Source organism: Madurella fahalii (assembly GCF_045866475.1).
Source record: "Madurella fahalii IFM 68171 DNA, scaffold_5, whole genome shotgun sequence".
NCBI lineage: Eukaryota > Fungi > Ascomycota > Sordariomycetes > Sordariales > Madurella > Madurella fahalii.
Genome location: NW_027263975.1, coordinates 174998 through 196848, shown reverse-complemented (window position 1 = coordinate 196848; position 21851 = coordinate 174998). Strand labels below are relative to the sequence as shown.

At 56.8% G+C, this 21851-nt stretch overlaps 3 protein-coding genes across 3 annotated transcripts; 1 reads left to right on the top strand and 2 right to left on the bottom strand.

The window, feature by feature from the left end:
• Positions 1 to 708: 708 nt before the first annotated feature.
• MFIFM68171_08596 (uncharacterized protein) lies at positions 709 to 4410 on the top strand (the record flags this gene model as incomplete). The annotated part of the gene is made up of 6 exons (XM_071064016.1): positions 709 to 867; positions 957 to 1324; positions 1402 to 2051; positions 2121 to 2774; positions 2835 to 3056; positions 3644 to 4410. 6 exons carry the CDS (start codon positions 709 to 711, stop codon positions 4408 to 4410), a joined length of 2820 nt encoding a protein of 939 aa, XP_070920117.1.
• Positions 4411 to 7074: 2664 nt separating this feature from the next.
• Positions 7075 to 9752, bottom strand: MFIFM68171_08595 (uncharacterized protein; the record flags this gene model as incomplete). Its single annotated transcript, XM_071064015.1, has 3 exons — positions 7075 to 9188; positions 9313 to 9484; positions 9708 to 9752. The coding sequence occupies 3 exons, from the start codon at positions 9750 to 9752 to the stop codon at positions 7075 to 7077; spliced, it is 2331 nt and encodes a 776-aa protein (XP_070920116.1).
• An 8566-nt stretch (positions 9753 to 18318) lies between these two features.
• MFIFM68171_08594 (uncharacterized protein) lies at positions 18319 to 21351 on the bottom strand (the record flags this gene model as incomplete). The annotated part of the gene is made up of 1 exon (XM_071064014.1): positions 18319 to 21351. One exon carries the CDS (start codon positions 21349 to 21351, stop codon positions 18319 to 18321), a length of 3033 nt encoding a protein of 1010 aa, XP_070920115.1.
• Between the last annotated feature and the right edge of the window lie 500 nt (positions 21352 to 21851).

The following is a 21851-nucleotide window of genomic DNA, read 5'->3' as shown; positions in this document are numbered from 1 at the left end:
AACGTGCTTGGGTTCCTGGCGTAATTGTAAGGGCTATACTTCTGCTAAGAACCTTATCCTCTTCCTATGTACTCCCGTTGACGGGATTGCCATCGAATTTGCTCAGGGTTTGCCGGTTCCTTGGATCCAAGGGGTACTGTACAGCTCATGCATGATGACTGCAATAATTTCCTGCAAAGGACAAGCACAGCATGTCGACCCCCACACCAAACCACGGACGGACGAAACTTCCATCGGATCTGCCTTCGACAATTGATGTGATTGGCGCAGGCCACACGAGACTTGTCGTGGCCTGATGCCCAGAATAGGAGTCGCGCCCAACGAGGCTCACGTTCATCAGAGCCCAACCCCTCGGCATGGTAGAAACTACTGCGAAATGGGCCTCGTAGTCAATACGGATAACACTTCACGGTGTCCATCAATTGCATGCATTTCATGTGACTTAACGAAATATCTCCAGCCGGGTTCGCCAAGTTGCCAACCCTCATACCTGACAAAAAGGGTTTACAGAACCAGTAGGCCCGCCGACCTCAGATTGACACAATGGACCCGCCTGCGTTACCCAGGAAAGAAGACATGCTCCCGGGTTCGAGCTGGCGCGGGCGCCCTCGTTATGCTCCTCAACTCAGCCGCAACGAAACAATTCCTCCCAGTTTCAACGCCCCGAACGCCAATGACTCACACGCATATGTTCTTTGGGGCTGTCACATGGCAGCTTTCAAGGCGATTATTCAGGGTCTCCGTCAGCCTAACGACTTGATTAATGAATATGCACTCGAGAGAGCACAGGATCATTTGGATGCTATGGGGAGGTTGTCATCTCAACTGATCCGTGCCAAGGGAAAAGAGATCGCGAGTCCCGTCCGGGTGGGTGTGCAAAAACTCTTTCACTCAATCAGCATAGTCGAAAACATGACGAAATTCAAGTGAGACGTCTAATCACTTGTGGCATGCAGACAAAAGATGAAGGCGACTCTGATGCTTTACAGACCGACTCGGGGTATTGCTCGGCGGAGCTGGTCAGCCGACAGGCCCTTGTCCCAGGTGCCAATGAACTCGAAAAAGCGGATCTGGTTCGCAACGAAGATGCTATGACGGTGCTCTCGGCGATAACTGAAGATCTGCCAGATGCTGCCCGACGTGCGATTGTGGACGTCTGCGAAAGCATCAGTCGGCAGATTCGAGAGCAGGTCCGCGACGCAGACCGCAACTCGTTCCTCGCGGTCCTTCCCGGCATCATCAAGTCGTTCGCCGTTCGATTCGGCCTCGATAACTCCCATTACTTGAGTCGAACCATCATGTCCTTCGTGTATGCACATCATCGGTAAGCCAAAGTTCCTAATTCCTCGTTATCCCTCGGCCTCTGCTTCCGAATCGAGCATCAGCTCATGCGCTTCCAAGCGAGATTGCTGCTATGTTGAAGTCGTTGATATTCGGGGATGAGGATGATGGCGAGGCGGAAACAAGCAGAAGCCGCCGGGCAGAGGGCATGTCAATAGCCGACAAGATGATCTTATGGGGAGCCAAGTCTCAAGACGACCCCGGCGAACCCGAATCCTCAGATCGGTTCGTAGGTGTGGAAGACGACTACGAACACGGTGCAACACAGCCGGATCTCTCACTGTATACACAAATGATCCTGGGCAGCCAGCCTTACCAGTGGCTCATCGGCAGCCTGCTCAGAGAATCCAGTTTCCACTGGGACGACACGCAACCACGGATCATGGTAGACGAAGTGCGCCAAAGGATCGTATGCGAGCTTCCTACCGGCGTGATTAGCAGCAAGAGAGAACCCAGCAGCCACACTGTCACCTTTCAGCTCAAGTGGCGCCCAATCCACGATCGTCTGCAGCATGAGCAGTCTGTCCACGGGGTCGGACTTGGAGATGCTCTTGTCGGGTCCATCGTTCTCACCAGCTCATCAGCCCATGAGATCCAAGCCACCACTGTTGAACAATATCTCATCCAAACCTGGGGTCCCAGTAGTATCTATATCTTGAGGGTACTGCAAGCCGCCATTGAGGATGAAGCAAAAACAAGTTTAAACCTAGGTAAGTACTTACTCTATGAATCGTACCACTCCATCAGGAACCGTGTGCTCACCGTACTGACATGTCAAGGCTCATTAGGAACCCGCTCCCCAACGGGTGAGGCAGGGATTCGCGCATCCATTGATAGCAAACAGGATCTACTCTCAATTTCTGTCACTGGGCCAGCATGCCTTATCGGAGAGCGTGCTGAGCAACTAGCATGGCTGGCTGCCACCTTCCAGTTCCCCTTACGCTATAACTGGCTCGAAACCCACATCCACAGCAAGCCATGGGTCAAGAAGGTTCCATGTGCCGAGGGAGAGACTGTCTGGTTTCTAGCCAACAATAACGAACCCAAGGCCTCCGAGCGAGCGTTGATCCTTCTGTCTAGCTGCATAGGCCGGATCGTCTACCCGGTCATTGCTCGAGGGTTTCCGACAGCTCGACGACCCGAGTTCTGCCCGGGGATAGAAATCCCCGCTCCCATGTTCCGGCATTTCTTCAATCTTGGCAGGCTCAAAGAATCCCCTACCCTCGCAGGGGCTGTCGTGGATGGACATGCAGGGATGCTGAAGCTGGTAAAAAAGGTCGGGCGGTTATTCGTCTGGCACATGTTACAGCTGCGAGTACCGAGCATGTGCTCGTGCCAGCTCGACCTATGTCAAGCTGGAGATGGGGGTCCACAAGACTCGGAAGCCTCAACGAACGACGACATGAATCAGAGTCGCCACATCCTTGGCGATTGTGAGAGCACTCAGGCCTGGCTGGAGAAAAGCCCTCCAGGCGCATATTCTAACCGGCCAGGTCCGGCTTCGGCGCATGGTGACCCTCGTGATACCGATACGATGTCCGATACATCGTGGAGCGCTCGCACTGCTCACTGTTGGAAGGATAAAGGGGACGATGGGGAGGGAGATGTTTCGCCTCTTACCGAGGGGTCACAGGAGACGTCTCTTGATTCAGATATGCTCTCTATCTCGGACTCTTCAGACTGTGGCTGGCCCAAGTTTGCCGAAGAGCACGAAGGTTTATCTTCCGTCATCGATTTCGTTGCACGTCGTCTCTACAGCGAATATAGGGGCGTGCCGGTCCGAAGAGACGCAGCAGACGACATAAAGACCTCTCGTATCAATCGCACGATTCCCCTCACAAAGGGGGATTGCAAGCTTCCCAGTTTGCAACACGGTTCAATAGGACTTCAAACCTGCGACAGCGATGGGGAAGGGGAAAGCCCCAACAAGGACAGCTTGCGTCACATCGGTGCGCAACAGCAAGGTCAATTCAAAGCACCCAGTGACTCGCCAGGAGACAGACGTACAAACTCGGCTTCGCCTAGCGGAGTATCCTCGACTCCCGGTGGTTACCGAGGCGGCCAGCAAGGCAGGGGCAAGGGCAGCCAGGGCAATCTACAGGGAGCTGGAAACGGGGGTCAAGAAGGGGGAGATCCCTCTTTCCCAGGAAAAGGAAAAGACGACAACGGCCCGACGCCGCCCCGAAGATACTTGCTTGTCCGTTTTGGAAACTCGACCCGGTGAAACACCGCCATTGCTTCAAAAGCGAGCTTTACGCGGTTAGCCGCGTGAAACAACACCTAACGAGGAAGCATACACCAGAGTACTACTGCGAGCGCTGCAAAGCAATCTTCCAAGACAAGCAAAGCCACGAGTACCATCTACAACAACCGTGCGTCCTAGACCCGGACGCGACCTTAGACGGCATCACGCATCAGCAGCATCGACAGCTGGCCCGACGGTCCAACCCTGCGCTGTGCGAATCCGAGCAGTGGTTTGTCATCTGGGATGGTCTGTTTCCCGGACGGCCACGACCCAGCTCGGCGTATCTGGACACGGGTCTGTCCGAGGACCTCTGCCAATACCGGGAGTACGTCCGGCGCAGCGGCCACGAGGTCTTAGCCCAAGAGCTACAAAGGCGAGGCATCCGACTCAGCCTGCAGCGACAAGACGCCGACGCCGACGCCGACGGTGCGGTGCAGGAGGCGGCGGTTCGGGAGGCAATGTCGCGTTCGCTCGACTTGTTGTTCGACGATTGGCTCTCCTCTCGCGGCGACTCGGAGCGTTCGTCGATCTCGTCCGGGTCCCGGGGCCCTCTGCCGTACCCGAAGCGACAAAGAGTCCAACGACCGCCAACACCAACCAGTTCCTTCGCAGACAGCGGTATCAGTCTGCTGAATTATCCTCCCGCAATACTACCGCAGCCACGCAACGAGATGCAACCACTAGAACCTTGGGCCGAGCAGCCAGAGCCATTCATCGGGTTTGCGACACGCTCATTCTTCACCGATGGGGAGTTCCCAGGTGCACACCGCACCGGGATCGATGACCTCCCGCCTAGTTTCATGGATGGAGGTGAGTTGGTATGAAATGATCCACTCGGCATGGAAAGTCTTAGATACCCCTCTGAGGCCGATATCACGGCTCATGATCCTGAACTACCCAGCTACCAAACCGTATGGGGGTTTGGGTTGGGTAACCCTGAATTTATTTTATTTATTTTATCTTCTTTTCTTTTTCCAGATTCATTATCAAAATTAAAGTACCACATAATTATATCTCATGTATGCCGTAACAGCTTAGGAATTAGAGCCCGGAATGAAGAGAGCCCCTAACTAAGGTACTTAATGATAGACTTGTCTGGACATGTGAATAATTATAAGATTTGATTAGCACTTTGTTTAATAAGTAGCAATGATGAAGACAGATGAGAAAGCGAGAAGGGTATAGTTGTAATGTTCCATGTACCGTGACCGACCGAACCTCAAACCTAAGAAAAAAAAAAAAAAAAAAAAAAAGGAAATAAAAACGCCAACCACCTAGCCAGCCAAAGTCCCTGAATGCGACACGTTGCCACAACCCGACCGAAGCATGCGGTGTATCCCACAAGCCCACTCAGACTAATAGTTCAAGTAACAATGAACTTGTTTGAAACACCAACAATCCAGTTTCACGTTTGTTCCCCCTCCCAAGACTCGGCCAACCGGCCTTGACCACCGACCAAGAATGTCGACTCCAGATCATGCGAGCATGAAGATGACGTTGACGCACACGGTCGGAAACAAGGAAGGGGTGGAGGGGGGAAAAAAAAATGAAGCAGAGTTCCTGTATACACCCCCCGCTTTCGCTCATACGATGACTGTGTTGGATAAGAGGACCCGAAGACGCGCAACAGCAGGGTCAGCGACGTAGTATCCGGAGGGGGGTTCGCAGGCGCATGCGGCAGGCCGACAAGAAACGGTAGAGTGGCCTAAACACCCCCCCAAAATTCCCACACCTGGTCTCCAGATCGACGAGTCCCACCAGGACTAGCGCGCTGCCTCCCCCCCGGCCGTCGGATAGCTGCCACCATCATCTGACATCGTGAGATGGCTAAGCGGAATTTGCCGGCGTAGCAGGGTCGGATTCGGACCATGGCAACCTTGGGCGGACAGTATCCCCGTGGCCTGCTCGGGAAGACGCCCGCTGCGGATGTGACTCAGGAAAAAAATCGAGTACCGCCCCGACGTCCCGACCAAGGGCGGTCATTCCACCTCGCGAAATCCCCGTGGTGTCGCTCGCGATATCGGACCTCGACCTGTTTTGCTCATGACATCAAATATTTCAAACGACGGGCAAAAACTTGTATAAACGCCAAGGTCGGCAGTTGGGTCGCCTCGAGCTCCATGCAAACGGAAGGTGTGATTAACGGGCAAGCTCATGGCCAAGGACCCCCCTTTGTGTAGGGGCCAGTCGCAGGGCGCGGGTGGGCAGCGGGGTGCCCGCGGTGCCTGCCTTGTCGATATCAAAAGTCTCGGGATCGAACATCGAGATCGTGACCACCGGGGTGATGGTTGGAGGGTGCGACGCCAAGCGCGGCAGTGGGACGTCTGACGCAGATTCCATGCAGCATGCACAATCCGGCCGATGCCTCCCTGGCCCTGTACGCCGCCGACGTGCAGCAGCATCTCCGTATGCAGCAGGTCTTCCCGTTAACTCCGCACTCTCGCGGGGTCTCCGCACCCGATATGACGACCGTGATGGACGCGTCCCGTGGATGACCCTGGTGAGTCCCTCCTCTTGGAGCTGCCGTGTCAAAAAGATAGCGAGCAGACGGCCTGACCCAAGGGAAGGGGGGGGATGCAGATACACACCCCCCCTCCCCCTCTTCCACCCCCCTTCCTCCCTGCAGTGCGCTTGCGAGATGTTGTTAATGCGCAGAGGACGCGACGCGGCGCGGCGTAAAGGGTGGTGTTGACTCCAGATGGAAATCCAAGATTGCACCCGCATGAACCGCCCGGATTCAACATGATAGATAAATGGACGTGCAGGGATCTGCTCGAGGATGCGGGTCGGAGACTTTGGGATGGTGGGCACTGGGGGGACCTCGGGACGTGCCTAGCGGGTGTAAAGGAGGTGCCGGCCCGCTCCTGATTGGTTGTACCACACCAGCTGACCACTCCCTCCAACCCATCCCACACCATCAAGCGACCGCCCAAGTTGGGAGGGACGTCCGCTATCAAGGTCGTGTCGTCGTCCTCCTGGGCTCCGAGGGATCGTATTTCCCTCGAGGCAGGCAAGCACAGCCTCTGTGGGGACGCAAGCCCCCAGAAGGGGACAGGTCGCATCATCTTGCTCTGAGGATGACACCTGCCATCTGATTTTTGATTCTCGTTCCCGCGAAATCGCTCTTCAAGTCCGCGTCCCCTTCGTGAATGACTTTGGGGGTGGGGGGGTGCTGGCTTGGGACACCCGTACTGTAGTGTCATAGCTGCACACACCAGAAAATTGACACGGGTCAAAAATCTGCCATGCCGCGCGGCTCTTTAGCTCCGGGCTACCCACCACCACCGTGACTTGCGGTCCCAGTCGGCTAAGGCATCTGACGGGCTCACGCGTCGGCCGCGTCTCATGCACACCCTCCCTTGCGCGCCGGCACTGGATGCCGCCAATGTGCGCTTGCCGGGACGCCAGGTCTAGCAGGTGCCGACGGCCGCAAGGCCTCCAATGATGAGCCTGGCGATGCTACCCCTAGCCAAGGATTGCCCACCCACTCAAGCGCGCGGGCCGCTGTCCGCGTATGCTGCGCCACCGTAGACTTGGCCGTGAGCGCTGCTGCTCTGCGCGGGATAGCTTCCGCTATCCGCCGCGTAGCCCTCCCAGTTCCGCGTCTGACTCTGCGAGACCGGGATTGGGGAGTGGCTGTAGGCTCCGTGTCCATGGTGCGGGCTGTGGTGGGCTGATCCGGCCAAGCCGTACGGCGATGTGAGGCTGTGTGTTGTGCCTCTGTGATCGTAGACTACAGGCAACGTAGAGATGCGAAGTGTAGATGGAGGACTAGTCTTCAATGCTGGCGACATCGACTTCGCTGCTGCGCTGTATGCTGGCCACGACGGTGCCGAGGCCAGAGCCCGCGGGCTTGTCATGGTGTCCGGATGGTGATGGTGATGGTGATGATGATGATGATGATGACCAGCGGCCGCATAAGTCGCAGCTGCCACAGCGTTTGTGGTAGCAGTCGACGGCGTCGAGACTGGCGTCGGCGGCAGAGTTGGATACCCCGTAGCGGTGGTGGCAACGTGAGGTGCGCTATTCGGAGACATGACGGCCGATGTCGAGGCGCTGTATTTTGAGATGATCTTGAAGAGAGCCGACGACAGATCCTTCCACTGGAACACTTTGACGTCCTTCTCGATATTCCGCGGCTTAGGATTCCCGAACCCCATGATGACCTTGAAGAACTCCTCGCTCTCGGACCTGGATTTGCTGACTGTAGTCGGCTGGAACCCCTCGAGGTTCCTGCGGATGCGGTTCTTCTCTTCGACTCCGAACCTGTTCGGCGCCGCAAGGATTTGCTCGAGCAGGTGAATCGTATCGACCGAGGTGATGTAGCACGCCTGTTTCTCCTCCCACCAGATACAACTGATGCAAATGCTATGTGGCGGCCGCTCTGCAGGGCGGACGGGTTTGAACGTCAGTGTGAGTGTGCTACCGCTTTGCTGCTTCCTGAACAGCACGAGCCGGCGCTTGTTCTCCCATTCCTCCTGCGACCAACCCTCTGCCATGGAACCGAGATCCCCGATGATCTTGAGCGTCACCTTTTCATGATACACGCCATAGCCGGCAAGACCGTTGCCCGCGGACTGGGCTAACATGCTAGTCCTGGCGAGCTGCGGCGTTGCAGGGCTCGAGTGCTGCAGTGGAGTCAGGCTCGGCCGGGTGATGGAGGCATGCGCCGCATGGGAGAGAGCCGCAGCAGGGCCCCGGGCGGGATCGATTTGGCCGCCAAACATCCATCCCGCCCCATGCGGCGATCGAAGGATCGGCGGCGCTCGTGCGTAATGGTCCGCAAAGGACCCGCGATAGCCAGACAGCATGTTGCTACCTCCTTGGTTATAGGCGCCGGCGGCGAAGTCGGAATGGATGGGAGCCTGCGCATGGATCTGTGCTGCGGCGTTGGCGACCGAGACGCTTGGGGGGAAACCGTACGCATTTGTAGACGAGTCTCCAGGTAACCCCTGGTGGACGACCGGGCTGGCTGTCTTAGTCTCCAAGTCTTGGTGTGGTGGGCTCGCGCGGTGGACAGGTGATCTGGTCTTGGGTGACCCCAGGTCCGGGGGGCTGCCGTCACCAGGGGCTCCAGCTGCCACATTACCTTCGGGCGCGACACTTTGGACATCGTGATATGCAAACACGCCGAAATTTGTGACGCGTGCTAGTTCCTCGCCACTCGTACTTTCGACGAGAAGTGTCAGGGGCGCATTGCCGAGGGACGAACAGCCCGCACCCAAGAGCTGCGGAGCCTTGGCAGTAATGGTATAAGTGCAGCCATTACCGCTATTCCGCGAGTCTCTGGAAACCTGTGCACTGCATCTCTGTGAACCGAACAGGACAGAAACAAAAGGTGCAGCCGCCATCGTGTTTCCAAGTAAATCGTGCTGGCTGGTCACTTCCAGGGACACCTCGGTGCCGGGGGAGCCGGAATGTGGGTGCCATGACAAAACGTCGATGCTGATGCCGGGAACTGCTTGCGCCGCAAGATACTGGTCTGCCGTTGCGTTGGCGTTGGCAGCAAAGGCCATTTGATTGATCTGCGAGGCAGCATTTTCGGTCTGCTGGGCAGAAAAAGGCTGAGCAGGATACTGCGAGTAGGTTGAATCTGCATACCCTAGGGTTATGCCATGCGATCGGTGGTCAGCCGGGGGTTGCACGCCACGGATGGGTTACGACACAGCCCCTCGGGAAGGGGGGTTTGGTTTGCAGTGCAAATGGCTCCAGAAGGGTCGACATACCGTGCAGCTGAGGGGGTGGAGCCTTGAATGCAGACATGGGCAGGAGACCAGAGGGGCAGGGCCCGCCAAGGTCTCCTCCGTTTCGAGCGGCTTCCTCCAGCCGGATCGTCAGTGTCTCGGGCGACTCTATCTCGTCGTCGACGATGATGGTCCGTTGCGGATGGTAACCGGGCTAACGTCGTCAGCAACAGCCTTCTCGGGTTCGAAGCTTGGGCGGGCGATTTGACGAGGCTGATGGGCTTAATGGCTGGCCAGGAGCGGCCGGGCAAAAAGGGGCCGCTTCAGAGCTGCCTCGGGCCTGCGGACCCGATTCTGCCCAGTTGGCAGGGGTCGAGCTGAGATGCCACCACGCGGCTTGAGGCACATACAAGCACAAGTGACAGGATTTTGCTTACCTCAAACACCTTGTAAACCGGCTGGCGGATCTTGGTCGCAGACATTCAAACTGATTTCACTTGGGCGTTTTGGGAGAGCGTGGAATCCCGTCAAACAGGGCAAGGGAGGAAGTAGCGCCTGATGCAGCGATTTTGAGAGCTTCTCCAAAGCCTCGTCGATCTGATGTTCGAACTTGAAATCTGATTTCCAGCTGTCAACAATGTCGCCGCTGTATACTCGCCCGTTGGTGGCCTGAGCTCAAGCACTCATGCTCCATCCCAGCTCGATTGACACTGGGACGAGAATCTCATGAGACTTGGACGTACCTTTGCAGCTGGAAACGGGATCCTGTAATCCTTGGAGTGCTTGCGGTTGTGCGTCGAGACCAGCCCTTAAGACGGCGCGGCTGATTCTTTGACAAGCCTTGGTCGCCGACTCCCACAGGTATGGCCCTCTGATCGGTGGCTCCAAGAGAGCAGCAGGCAATTCCTGGACGTGGAAAGCGCCCGACTCAGCAGGACGGGGTCCCGTGAAAGAAATCCAAGACTGCAAACTGGTTCGAAATGTCGGTCAGCATGATATGGATAAGCGGCGGGGCGCCGGCGACAAAGCTCAGTGGCTTCCACACTGCCTAGGACTTCCCATGATGAGGTTGCAATTCCGGCATGTCGAGCGTCAGGGACAGAAATGGCTCTTACTCTGATGCTGATTGGTACAAAGGCCTGTCGTCAAGTCTCAACAGCGGTTTCTCGGAACCGGCGCTGTGGAGACCAGGTTTGATTGTATGCAGCTATCCCGAACCTGTTCGCATGGTGATATGTCAGAACTCCTGCAATCAAAAGCAGCAGGCATCCGTGAGCAGTTCGTCCGGTACGAGGCGCCGAGCGTGCGGGAAGAGAGAAGGGGAGGATGGCGGAAGCAGAACTGAGACGGTAGTTGCTAGGCGACTTGGATGTCCTGGCAGGGGCGGACGGAGGAGAACGAAAATACTGATAGTAAAAGTAGTAGGAACACGGGAGGATAGCACGGACCAGCACCAGCTTGCATTTCTGGAGAGGGTTGGGTTGTCGGCGAGGAGGTGGGCGTCAAATGCGCTCAGGAATGCGGGACTGGTGGTAAGTGTAGATCTGGGAAAGCGCATCGGCCGGCAGGCTTCCCGCCTCAAACCTTGGTGCCCTGGATAAGGTACCTTAGGTTAGGTAGATGGCCCTTCGATCCGGGCCTGTGGTCGGCGGGTTAAGGTGCCAAGAGGGGGACGCTGCTCTCCGTACAAGCCGTCCACCCCCGATTGCGTGTATTTACCGTCCTCTGGAGCACAGCAGGTGACGGCGATGGGCAAGCAGGAAGTATGGCGCGCGGGTGAGCAGGGGTTGGAACTGGCGTGGCCGTTGAATGCAAGATTCCATGATCTTTTGGGGGAGATGTGGATCATGCAAGGGTGATTGGGGGAGTGGAGAAGCGCGCCGAGTTGTGCGTCGGGTTGCAAGGATACTAGACGAGGTTGCGAGAGCCGGATGGCTGCCAGCCGGTCTTGTGAGGCAACTGTCGACACTGGGCGCGAGGTCTGCTGCGGGCCATGACCTCGAGAACATGCTGGAGAGCCCGCAACCAAGGCAGGCCCTGACAAAATATGGACAAGACGCGACACGAGCGGAAGAAGCCCGAGAAGATCGGAACACGGAGCAGGAAAAAAAAAAAAAAAAAAAGGGACAGGGAAAAGCAAATGGCGTAAGGACATGGGCAAGGGTGATGGCTCGCGGCAGCAGGTATGTACCTGTACATCAGTTCGTTCAGCAGAATCAAATTCATGTCGATACCGCGACGCCTGTGGGGTGAAGCTTGGAACGCTCGGCGAGCTGACAAGGACCGGGGGAGTGAATATGGTTAGACCGAGCTGCAAGGCTGGTCAGAGTGGGCTACTATTGGATGAAAGGTGGAGCAGCAACTTGGATGGCTTGCGAGCGCAAGGGGGGACGGGGGGAGAGCGATCGTCTTTTTGCGGATCTGGGACCCCAGATCACCTGCGCGGCAATAAACTGATCCCTGTGATCGAAAATACGACGCTCGGCCGTTGCCCGGCATTTCCACGGCCTTGAGAAGAGCCGCTGGCTGGCGATCCGTCGGAAACGAGATGCGAATGACGCCGACGCCGCTGCCACCTTGCTGCCACTTGGCCCGAGAACGGGGGGTCCGGACAGGTTCGGGGGGGAGCCCAAACCGCGGATCAGCGGATGGCCCCGGGCCCTAGCAGAGCGATATCCCGCCCAGCACAATGAGAACTGTGAAGGACAGGGAAATGGCGAGTTTGGCAGGCCGCTCGAGCAGCTCGGCACCGATTGGCCAAGCCGGTGCCAATCTGAGGATCCCGGGGCGGCAATTGGATCGTCATGGGGGCAAATTGCCGGGCAGGTAACACCATCATGGTTCCCCCATGCGCGCTGTGCTGTGTAAGGTATAATTGGGGTTACATAGCACTACAGGCCCGCAGATCACGTTAAGCTCGACAATCCCGGGACAACTCCCTCTCGCCGGCTCCCTAGAGCGCGGCAGCACCCGCGGTAGGATGGGCCAACGGGAAAATCCACCCAGCTCAGATCCCTCCCCGCCGTCAGAGCTCTGCGCGTTATGCAGCCAATAGCTCGAGCTCGGCGGCTGGAGCAGCCGCTGCGAGGCGCAATTTTATGAGCTTTGGCCCCCAGATGCCAGCTGATGTGCTGGACACCAAGCGACCAGCGCAGCTGAAGGCACGGACGAGCTAACCTGGTACTGGTCCTTCTTGGCAGCACGCAGCGGCGAATTGGCGCGTCTTGCCGCAACATCGCCTTTCCTCTTTCCGCCTCTGAGCTGTCCCGCCCGCCTGTAGCATTCAGATATAATGCGGTGCGGGCCTCAGCTCTGAGCTCGCAGCCTTCCAGCTGTTCTGCAGGAGAGCTAAGATTACGGTCCTCTCTGCTGACCGCTGCCGGGAAAGAGGGGAGTCGCTCTCAAGGCTTCGGCCGGGTCGAGCGGGCACAGGAACCGGTGATATTCAGTGAGGCTTGCTTGTTGGCAGTTGATCAATGGTGTTGTGGCGAGCCTTGACGTGCGGGATCCCAATGAGAGTAAAGACCATCGGATCCCGTCATCCAGGGGAATGGATGCCCTCGGGCGAATTGTGGGGTTGCAGGGTATAGTGTATAAGGCCAGTGCTTGGCATACCTTGCCTTACGCATAGAGCCGTGTTGATATCAGGACGCCGGCGCAGGACGGACTCACGGTGCATACACTGGTCCCAGAACCTAGCTACCCGACCCGCAGGACTGTTGTCGTAGGTACTGTACTGTACAGTTGGCCAAGAGACGGTGATGTCCCTTGAGAGGGATGTGGAACGTATGTGTCTCCCATTAGAGCAAAGGAACATGGGGTGCACGCAAAATCCATGTCCGTCGACGTCTACGGACTACCAGTTGTGGTTAAACTGAATATTTCCTAGTATTGTATATAGTACTCACGTGGACCACACTACTGCCTGCCAAGCTCAACTCGCTGGCCTAAGTGAACGTGCATGCACTCTCGACGGATATTTAACCTCAGGTCCAATGCCCAGTTCCAGGTGGCCAACCCTGGAGTGAACCCGATTCACTCGGGCGCTTCCCCGGCCCCAGCAGCCAACAGTGAAGGGCCGTACATGATTAGTATATCCCCATGGGGTTTCCGCTGGCCAACACCTCAAGGCCGCTTACAGGATTCGCCCGATAGAGTGCGCTTATGCTACTCAGGACGACTGAGTATTGGCTGGAGAATGGCCTGTTGTGGGGGAGGAGGGAGGGTCAATTTGTCACAACTGTCCGTTCACAGCCTATCCCGCGATAGAATGCTCGGCCATCCCGAGAAGATTGTTGAAGGTTGTGGATTGCACTGCGCGGAACTGCTGGCGGTTCTGTTTGTTTGTTTTTTTGTACCTGAATGGGCAAGAAATCCTAAGCAAGGTGCTGCTCATATGTCATAGAACCGACGCCCGCAAAAGATACCGCCCCGGACCTAGACGGACTCAAGACCATTACCTACGGCCGTACAAACGCTCCCAAATTCTAAATTGTATCCATTGATATGGCTGGTGACATGGATCTTTGTTTTGGTCACACCTTGTACGCCATCAACGTCAAGTCTCGAGCATCGCACAAAGGTGCGGAGGAATCTGCGTCCCATTCCCTACTGCCGTCCACGGCGGGTCTCGGCACGTCATCTGCACCACCACGGGCGTTTGTCGCGGATTTCGGTCAGAGGAATCCGGATGACCCGAGGAATCGGTTCTTGCCAAAAAGGCAAGTCGGCTCCCCATACCTCTATCATTCCCGTGCCAGTTTACGCCACGTCAGCTAGACATGGATCTATGTTTGAAACACGTTTATGTGAAGCCCCTCGCATAGCTACCTGGGTTCGGCAGTGCGGACGTGTCCAGGACGTCCAGACCAGTCTACTGCAAATATGGCAATTTCTAGTCTGTCATTACCGTCTGCAGTGTGCCGTGGAGTTGCATCACCCCCCTGGTTTATACTTCGATCCTGCAGCAATGCGAGCCAGTAGTTTCCTGCAAAGTCGGTATCGTTACGTCCGTAGCCAGTTCCAATGACAGACGGGCGACCATTCAGGGCACGCCGCTTACGGCGGGAACCAACGCTTGGTTTTTTTTTTTTTTTTTTTTTTTTTTTTTGGGGGGGGGGGGGGGGGGAATGGTACTAGTCACGGCTCGGTCCCTTCTTCGCAGCTCCTGGAGAATGGGTTTGTTTATCACCGGAAAGAAAATGGCTCTGTTTTAGAAATGCTAAAACGTCGTTAGACAAGGACAGACTCCTCAAGAAGCGAAGCGGTCGTTGGCAGGTCCATGTACAGGCAAGTGAATTCAGACCTATCACTTGGCTTTGTGAATCTGCCCAGTGCCAGATCGTAGACATGCTAATTAGCGCGGCGGGGTGTCTCGTGAGTGAGTTACCGTGACATGGGTTGACGCAAACTCCCGGATAGGCGGACCCGGTAGCCAGGGATCTCATAACACGCGCCGGTATACAGGATAGATACTAGACTTTCTGAGACGTAGCAGGAATGGCTTCCTTTTGAGTAATACTAATAGAAGAGGGCCGACCTGCTAACAACGAAGCCGTGCTCCAGGCTTTGCAACCGGCATTCTTCCTACCTACAACTGTTAGTTTTCAGTCCATCCAGACTATGCCCATGACTATTAGATGTACTGCATGGGCATTAGTTTGTCACGCAATCTTGATACCGCCGGTCTCCGCCACGCCTTTGTCCTCAGGAATCAGGATGCAGATATCCGCGGCTCAAGCTGTTAAGGGTTGACCGGAAACCCGCTGCTTCGGCCAAACACGGGGGCCGGATGCAAACGCCCACCCTCCTCTTGGGGTTTGGCGCCGAGAATTATGCCCTCCTACCCGCATTGCAGTATGAGTGTGAGCGCGAATTCCGTATTGCCCATTCCGCATCATGATTTGTGGGACCGCAGGCCGCGTCACTTCTGATTCGCCTTGCCATCCCAGCAAAGTGAGCGGTGATGGTGAAGGAGGGTGGCGACGTGCGCCGCGGGATATCTTCTAGCCGGCTCTCGCCCTCCACCGTAAACCCTTCGGATACTGGACACCGCCCAGGAAACAACCCGGCTCTTCGCTTCTTCCCCGGAGGGTTTCGGATTGCTTGAGACAAAGTGTGCTTAAAATGGCAACGTTGCGTTTACAGATTACCAATACCGAGCCGCTGTATTGACCATACCAAAGGATAAGACGCGCCTTTTCCTTGCTACAAAGGACTAGTTGCTCCTACACCCCTCCGAGGCTCAGCGAGTCTCACAACTGCTGGTATGGCTCAAGCCTCCGCTCTATTTGGAAAGTCCCGTTGATGATGCTTTGCTTTTTTCCAGCCTTGGAGAGGCCTGCTGCCCTTTCCCACGATTCCGACAATGTTTCACGCCCCGGGGCGTGTATTTACCACCACCCAGCCGGGGCTCGACTGCAGTGATCGCCGACCAGGAATATGCAGACCAGGCCCTTTCAGGTCAAATCCCTGCTGTTCCGATCTTAGCCTCTGATCGTGCTCTGCCTGTCTAGCAGGGCCGGTCAAGCTTTCCATCCGCTGGTCGAGAAAAACGAAGAAAGCGATCAGCCCTTTGCAAATTGCTTTGGGGCAATACGTGCTACTCAGGGCGGCGTATCCTACATGTGTACCCGGTACCTCCCCCCCCCCCCCGCGTCTGTCATTACGGGCCTGGGCGCAAAAAATAAAAAATAAAAAATAAAAAATAAATAAAAAACAATCGGCGGATTGGCGGCTCGACCTCTGCCGATCTCGTCCGTGAGGCGGTCTGACCGTCTGAGACGATCTCAACGGCCCGCGTAGGGACAACTCCCACGTCCGCCGTTGAAAACCAACACCCGGGGGTCATCTCCCAGTGTCGAAAGAAGACGCCCGCCGGCGCGCCTCAAAACACAGAGAACAGCCCCAAGGCGCTTGCACTTGGGGCGTCTGCCCCAGTGGCTGACCTGCTGGGCGTTCGCGCTAGTGTCAACATAAGGTCCGCCGCCCGCTACGACCTTGCACCCGGTTCGATGGTCCAGATCCACCCGGATCGCTAGCGCTTCCTTCATCAAGCTGTTCATCGACGCCGGGCTCTAACCGCTGGAGCGGAGGGTGGCTTCGGCCAAAAGCAGCCACGGCTGGAGAGTTTCCACCGAGTTTCAGCTCAGCAGGGTCGCCTCTGTTGGCAGCCAGAATCCAGAGGGGGAAAGCAAAAAAAAATTGTCGGCGAAATCTCGACCTCTCGTGAGGGAGGAAAAAGGCCGGCACCAACGGCAATTAGGCAAGTCTGGCTTGGCGATCATTTTGCAGATCCTGCTTGGCCCCATTGTTGACCCAATCCGGGTTCCTTGTCAGTGATCTGCCGGAGGATTCGCGCTGTCTCGCCCTGGAACGTATTCTCACCTCCCTCTTTTGGATTGTTTTGCTCTGGCCGGGCACCCCGCCAAGGCCGTGACGTTGACTTGGCTATCCGCGCAGCCAAGCGCTTCTGCAGCTTCCGTCATCCCATGGCATCGTGGGCCTCAGTCGGTTCCCGCGCAACAATTATATGCTTCGTCTTTAAGTTATTTTATATTTAACTTTTTTTTTTTTTTTTTTCTCGGCGCCCGTGCTTCGCCCTTCCACACCTCGTCGGCGCAGCTAGCAACTCCGATGCATTGAAAGGAAACTCGAGGGCCCCGCCGGTCGGGAAGCGGGCACAACGGCGCAAGAATGCGCATTGCACACTGCCGTGACGATCTCTCGTTGTTGGCAGGTAGTTTTCGTGCCTTGAGACAGACCGGCCTAGAAGGGTGATAAGCCAAAGAGATGTCGAGGACTCCCACTTTGTTGGGGGTGGGATGACGAGGGGTGGTTCTCTGATTAGAAGTATGATCCCGCTCTCCGCGGCCACGGGATATTCGGGAGAGCCACGTACATACAAGTACGAGCGACTCCCGACCCAGCAGGGCGGCAGCCCATGAATCGTCCGGGTCCAACTGCTCTGTCACAGGCATCAGACCCCTGGCATCACCTGGTGTCTATACCAGGTAGGTAGCATTTCCGCTGCCCTACCGGCACTGTGTCTCATGCGCAGCATGCCAGACAGATCGCAATTTTCCCCCGTGTCTTAGGTCCCCGGCGGGCCGACTAGCCTCCCCACACGCCGGAAAGAGCCGGGGTCTGGAGTGGACACGGTTGGCCCCGGAGCTGCCGTAGAAATAAAGCTTAACAGCTACAACTCCAGACAAGCGTGGGTCAAATGCCAGATTCGAAGTCAATACGCACCAGTTGGCAGAGATTGAGGCGGTGCGATTTTCCGGTATCCAGTCTACCGACATCAGTACTGTACATCTGAACAAGTGTAGCCCACCAGGAGAGGTGACCGAGGACTACGGTCATTCCTAGACCGGCAGACGCAGCAGTTCTTGAGTGATAAGCTTGGTCGCGGAAGTCGGCTTTCATGCTCGTAGTGATCTGAGGGTAGATCGGACGTCCGTCTGAAGCAGAATTAGCACCGCCGCCGGACAGGAGGAAACGGTGGCAGGTAAGTAGTAATCACCACCCTTGGTGCTCGTTCCGGCAAGGTCCCCCCCGCGAAGCTCTCCGGAAGAGCTGACACAGAGACAGCTCAAACCCCGAACCTCCCATCAACAGCCTCTTCGGAACTTCTCCGAGAGGTCCTAAATGTGATCTTGTTACTAATCCCCAGCCCCCCGTAGCACAAAAACTTTACCCTTTCAACCGCCGACTGGAATGCCGGCAGACCTCCGCCATACTTCTGGGAATGTACCTCCAAGGCTCAGACCAATCACAGCGTTCTCCGTGAGGACAATCAACGTTGAAATCTTGTTTGTAGCAGTACATGGAAGATTTTCCGTGTACTGCTTGCACCCCACACTAGGTACTCACCCAAGTTTGTTGAGTGTTATCGCCTTGACAAAATCCCAACTGGATGTCAAGACTCACAGGTCATCCGCACAGATGTGTTGCTGCTTAAGCGTCGTCTATTGCCCTGCACCTGAACCCCATACCGACCATTGCCCTCCTAAGGGAAGGGAAATATCCTATCAAGCCAAGTGTCTCTCACAGCAACCCTTCCAACAGCCCCACCAACCTCTCCCACTCCTCGCTCCCCTCCCAGTTCTCCTTGGCCTTGCCCATCACGCTCCGGATGGCGCTCCTCGCCTTCCCCTTCCACTTGGCTCCGATCTCCGATACCTCCTCCCCGTAGTTCTCCAGCATCGAAACCAGCTCGTCCGTCCGTTCCACAACCGTCCGCCACGCCTCCTTGTCCTCGAGCCAGTTCCTGTTGCCGCCTCCGCCGCCCTCGCCAGAGGAAGGGAGCAGTCCACCCCCAGCAGCAGCAGCCCCCCTTACGGCTGCGCGCCACGCCCGCTCCGTCGCGTCGACGGCGCCGGCGTAATCCCGCCTCCAGACGCGCTCCCGCGCGATGAGTTCCCAGAGCTCGGAGCGCGTCGTGATGAGCGGGACGACGGCCGACTCCAAGAAGTCGCACACGTTGCGCTCGGCGGAGCCGCGCGGGGGTTCGTCGACCTTGCCGCCGGTGACAGCGTCGGGTTTCTCCCGGGAGAGGACGGCTTCGTTGAGCAGCAGACGGAGCACGTCAATGTCGAGAGCGTCTTCGGTATTGCGGATCCGGACGACGCTGCGGAGCGCGAGGAGGAGGTCGGATACTGCGATGGGTCGGAGACGAGAGGCTAGCGTGATGACGTTGTCCCAGATGCGCCAGTTATCGCTCGCGATGGTCGCACCTCGCTTGTAGGCTGCGAGCGACTGCGAGAGGAGGGTATCTGGGTCGCGCTGGGACGAGGCGGAATCGGCTGCTGCTTCTTCGCCGCTTGCCTTGTCTCTGTGCTCATTCTTCCCTTCTTCCCGTTCTTTCTTGAGCTCCTTCACCCGCTCGACGTAGAGGCTGTAGAGTGTACTGCCCAGGTTGCTCCATGTGCGGGCGTCTTCGCCCCCGACGATGTTGTCAGCGGCGGCGATGGCCCTATTGAACGCCTCGGCTGCGTCGGACAGGTCACCAAGTCTTAGGCTAATGTCGCCTAGGCGATTCCATAGCTCCGAACTCAGACGGTTCACAGCGACCGCCTTCGTGTAGGCATCTTTTGCGCGCCGTAGATCCTTCTGCTGGATGTAGTACTCTCCCAGCGACTTTTGCGCCCGAGCGAACCTGTGCTTTGAAATATCCCATGCACGCTCGTAATGGGCGGGATTGTTCTCGATGTCTCCGAGGATACACCATAGGCGGGGCGCATTTGAAGGCGCCGGTTGGCGCTCTGGGCCATGGTAATCGGCCTCCTTCAGTTCATCAAATTCCACATCCTCGTCCGCTTCGTCCGAGCCTTGTTGCTCCACGGACGTTCCAGTCTTGTGAAACAACCGCCACCGCAACACCGCTTTCGCCTTCGCTTCCCCGCTGTTCCCCCTTCCATCCTCGTCGTCCTTGGCTGCGTTGCTAGCGAAGCACAGCGCAACCTCGGCCCACAAACGTAAACGCTTAAAAATCTCGAGCGCTGAAACTAGCGAGCCAAGGCCCGCCCACGAGTAGGCGAGCTCGGATTCGAGATGCCATCTGGGCGGCGAACTGAGGGCATGAATGTGCTCCAAGCGGACGGATGCCGTAGCAGTCTCGCTTGGTTTTGCAGCGGGGAAGAACGAGGTCGGTTTGTTTAACGGTTTCTGTTTCTCTGCCTTACCTCCCTCTGACGTGATTTGAATTTCTGGAACGGCATCGGCTGAGCTTGTGGCCTGTGTTGGTTGCGGGCCGCCGTCGACTGTCTGGGTTGTGTCGACAATGACCTGGTCGACCACAGCTTGCATCTGTAACACTCCTCTCTCAACGGTCCTGCTTCGGTGGACTTCGATCCGAGACCGAACCAGGAGAGCATGGGTGTAGATCTGCCAGTTGGTGGACTTGTCCGAGATGACTCGGACCGCAAAAGGGAGGATTTCCTCCGAGGTCAGTGTATCGACTGGGGAGAAAGCGTCTTTGAGTGTCGCTTCGGCTAGGAGGATGATCTGGTCCAGGGGCGAGAGCTGCGGTTGTTCATCCGGTAGAAGATCCTTCAGGGCAGGGGGAAGTTCGGACCTCTCTTCGTCCGCACCGTTTTTAGACGCCTCCTTTGTGAACTCTAGGTTCTCCAGCAGGGTGTCATCGTTGAGCGCAAGAGCCTGTGGCTTTGCCTGATGCTGCCTATGGCCATTCTGCCTATGGCCATTCTCAACCACCTCTCCGCTCTTTGCCAACACAACAAGCTGGCTGGTGCTCTTCTCCTGGAATCGAGTCCGCTTCCCGAGGGCGCCTGACAGTGCGTATACGAACCCACTCAACTCCGTGGCTTGGCGCAGCGCCTCCTTGGCCTTTGCATCGTGGCCCAGCATGATGCACACATTGGCTTTCTCGACCAAGAAGCGCACCCGGTCCGCAGTGCTCCACGTGTTCTCGTGTCCCAGCACACCCGCCTCCACTGCCTCCATCCCCTTCTCGATCGTGTCCTGCAGACTGGGCACATCGCTCCACTGCTGGCTCCTTGTGAAGACGGATCCCGGCCCAAGACTCGGCTGCGTGAGGAGCTTGTAATGCCACACATTCGCGCGCAGGGCAAGCCACTGCGGCGATCGCACCGCCCCGGCATCAGCAGCCTTGCTCGACTCTGGTCCCATCTCCCGTTCCGCTACAACGAAGATGTACCTCGCCAAACAGAACAGCTCAATGTGCGGAATGTGAGGGTACACGGAAACGCCATCGACGTCCAACGACTGCACGCACGCCTTACGCAGCCAGCGGTATCCCCGGCCCCCAACCCCGGGCACGCCCAGGAACCGCTCCTCGACGCGACGCACGCCCGCCTCGTCCAGCACGGGGCCCGTGACATTTGCCTGCAAGAACGCGTTGAACGCAGCAAGCCCAACCTCTAATCTCTCTTTCGGGACCTTGGCCACGCCTTTGTCATCATGGGGTTGTGCTTGAGCAAGAAGGGAGTTGACAAACTCGCCAATCAGAGTTGCCGCGGGGTCGCTGAGCAAGACATCGATGTAGCGACTAGCGCGCAGCTGGTCGGACAGCTGGCTTGTGGTAGTTGCGGAATCCATTGCGATATGATGATGGACAGACAGAGGAGTGAAATAGGGGAATTCAAACACAACGCCAGCTCATCCCATAGTCTGGCTCCCTGCGCGTCCTGTCCTGGAGTTCTTCACAGTGGAGCGCAAACCGAGTCGAAATATTTCTTCGGGCGAAAATAAGGTGGGGTTATCATGGAGGGGGTGGCAGCGATTAGATAAGAAACCCCTGGCGGGCCAGAATCACCTTATTTTGATGAACTTAGAGAAGCACCGGCTTTGCAAACGTCTCACTCTCAGTTGCTACGAACCATATCCACACCATGCTGCAAAGCGCTAGGTACATACGCACCATACATTGGCACAGATCGACATCTTTACCGATATTTGGCCGGCGTCAACTCCGTCGCCAATCTCAACTCGGCCAGTGTCAGTCCAGGCCTGCCCAAAATATGTAGTGGCGCAGGTCAAGTGCCAAAGATCGAGCTGCCCAGCTTCGCCAGATGTTAGGTCCAACGCTCTTAAGTCCG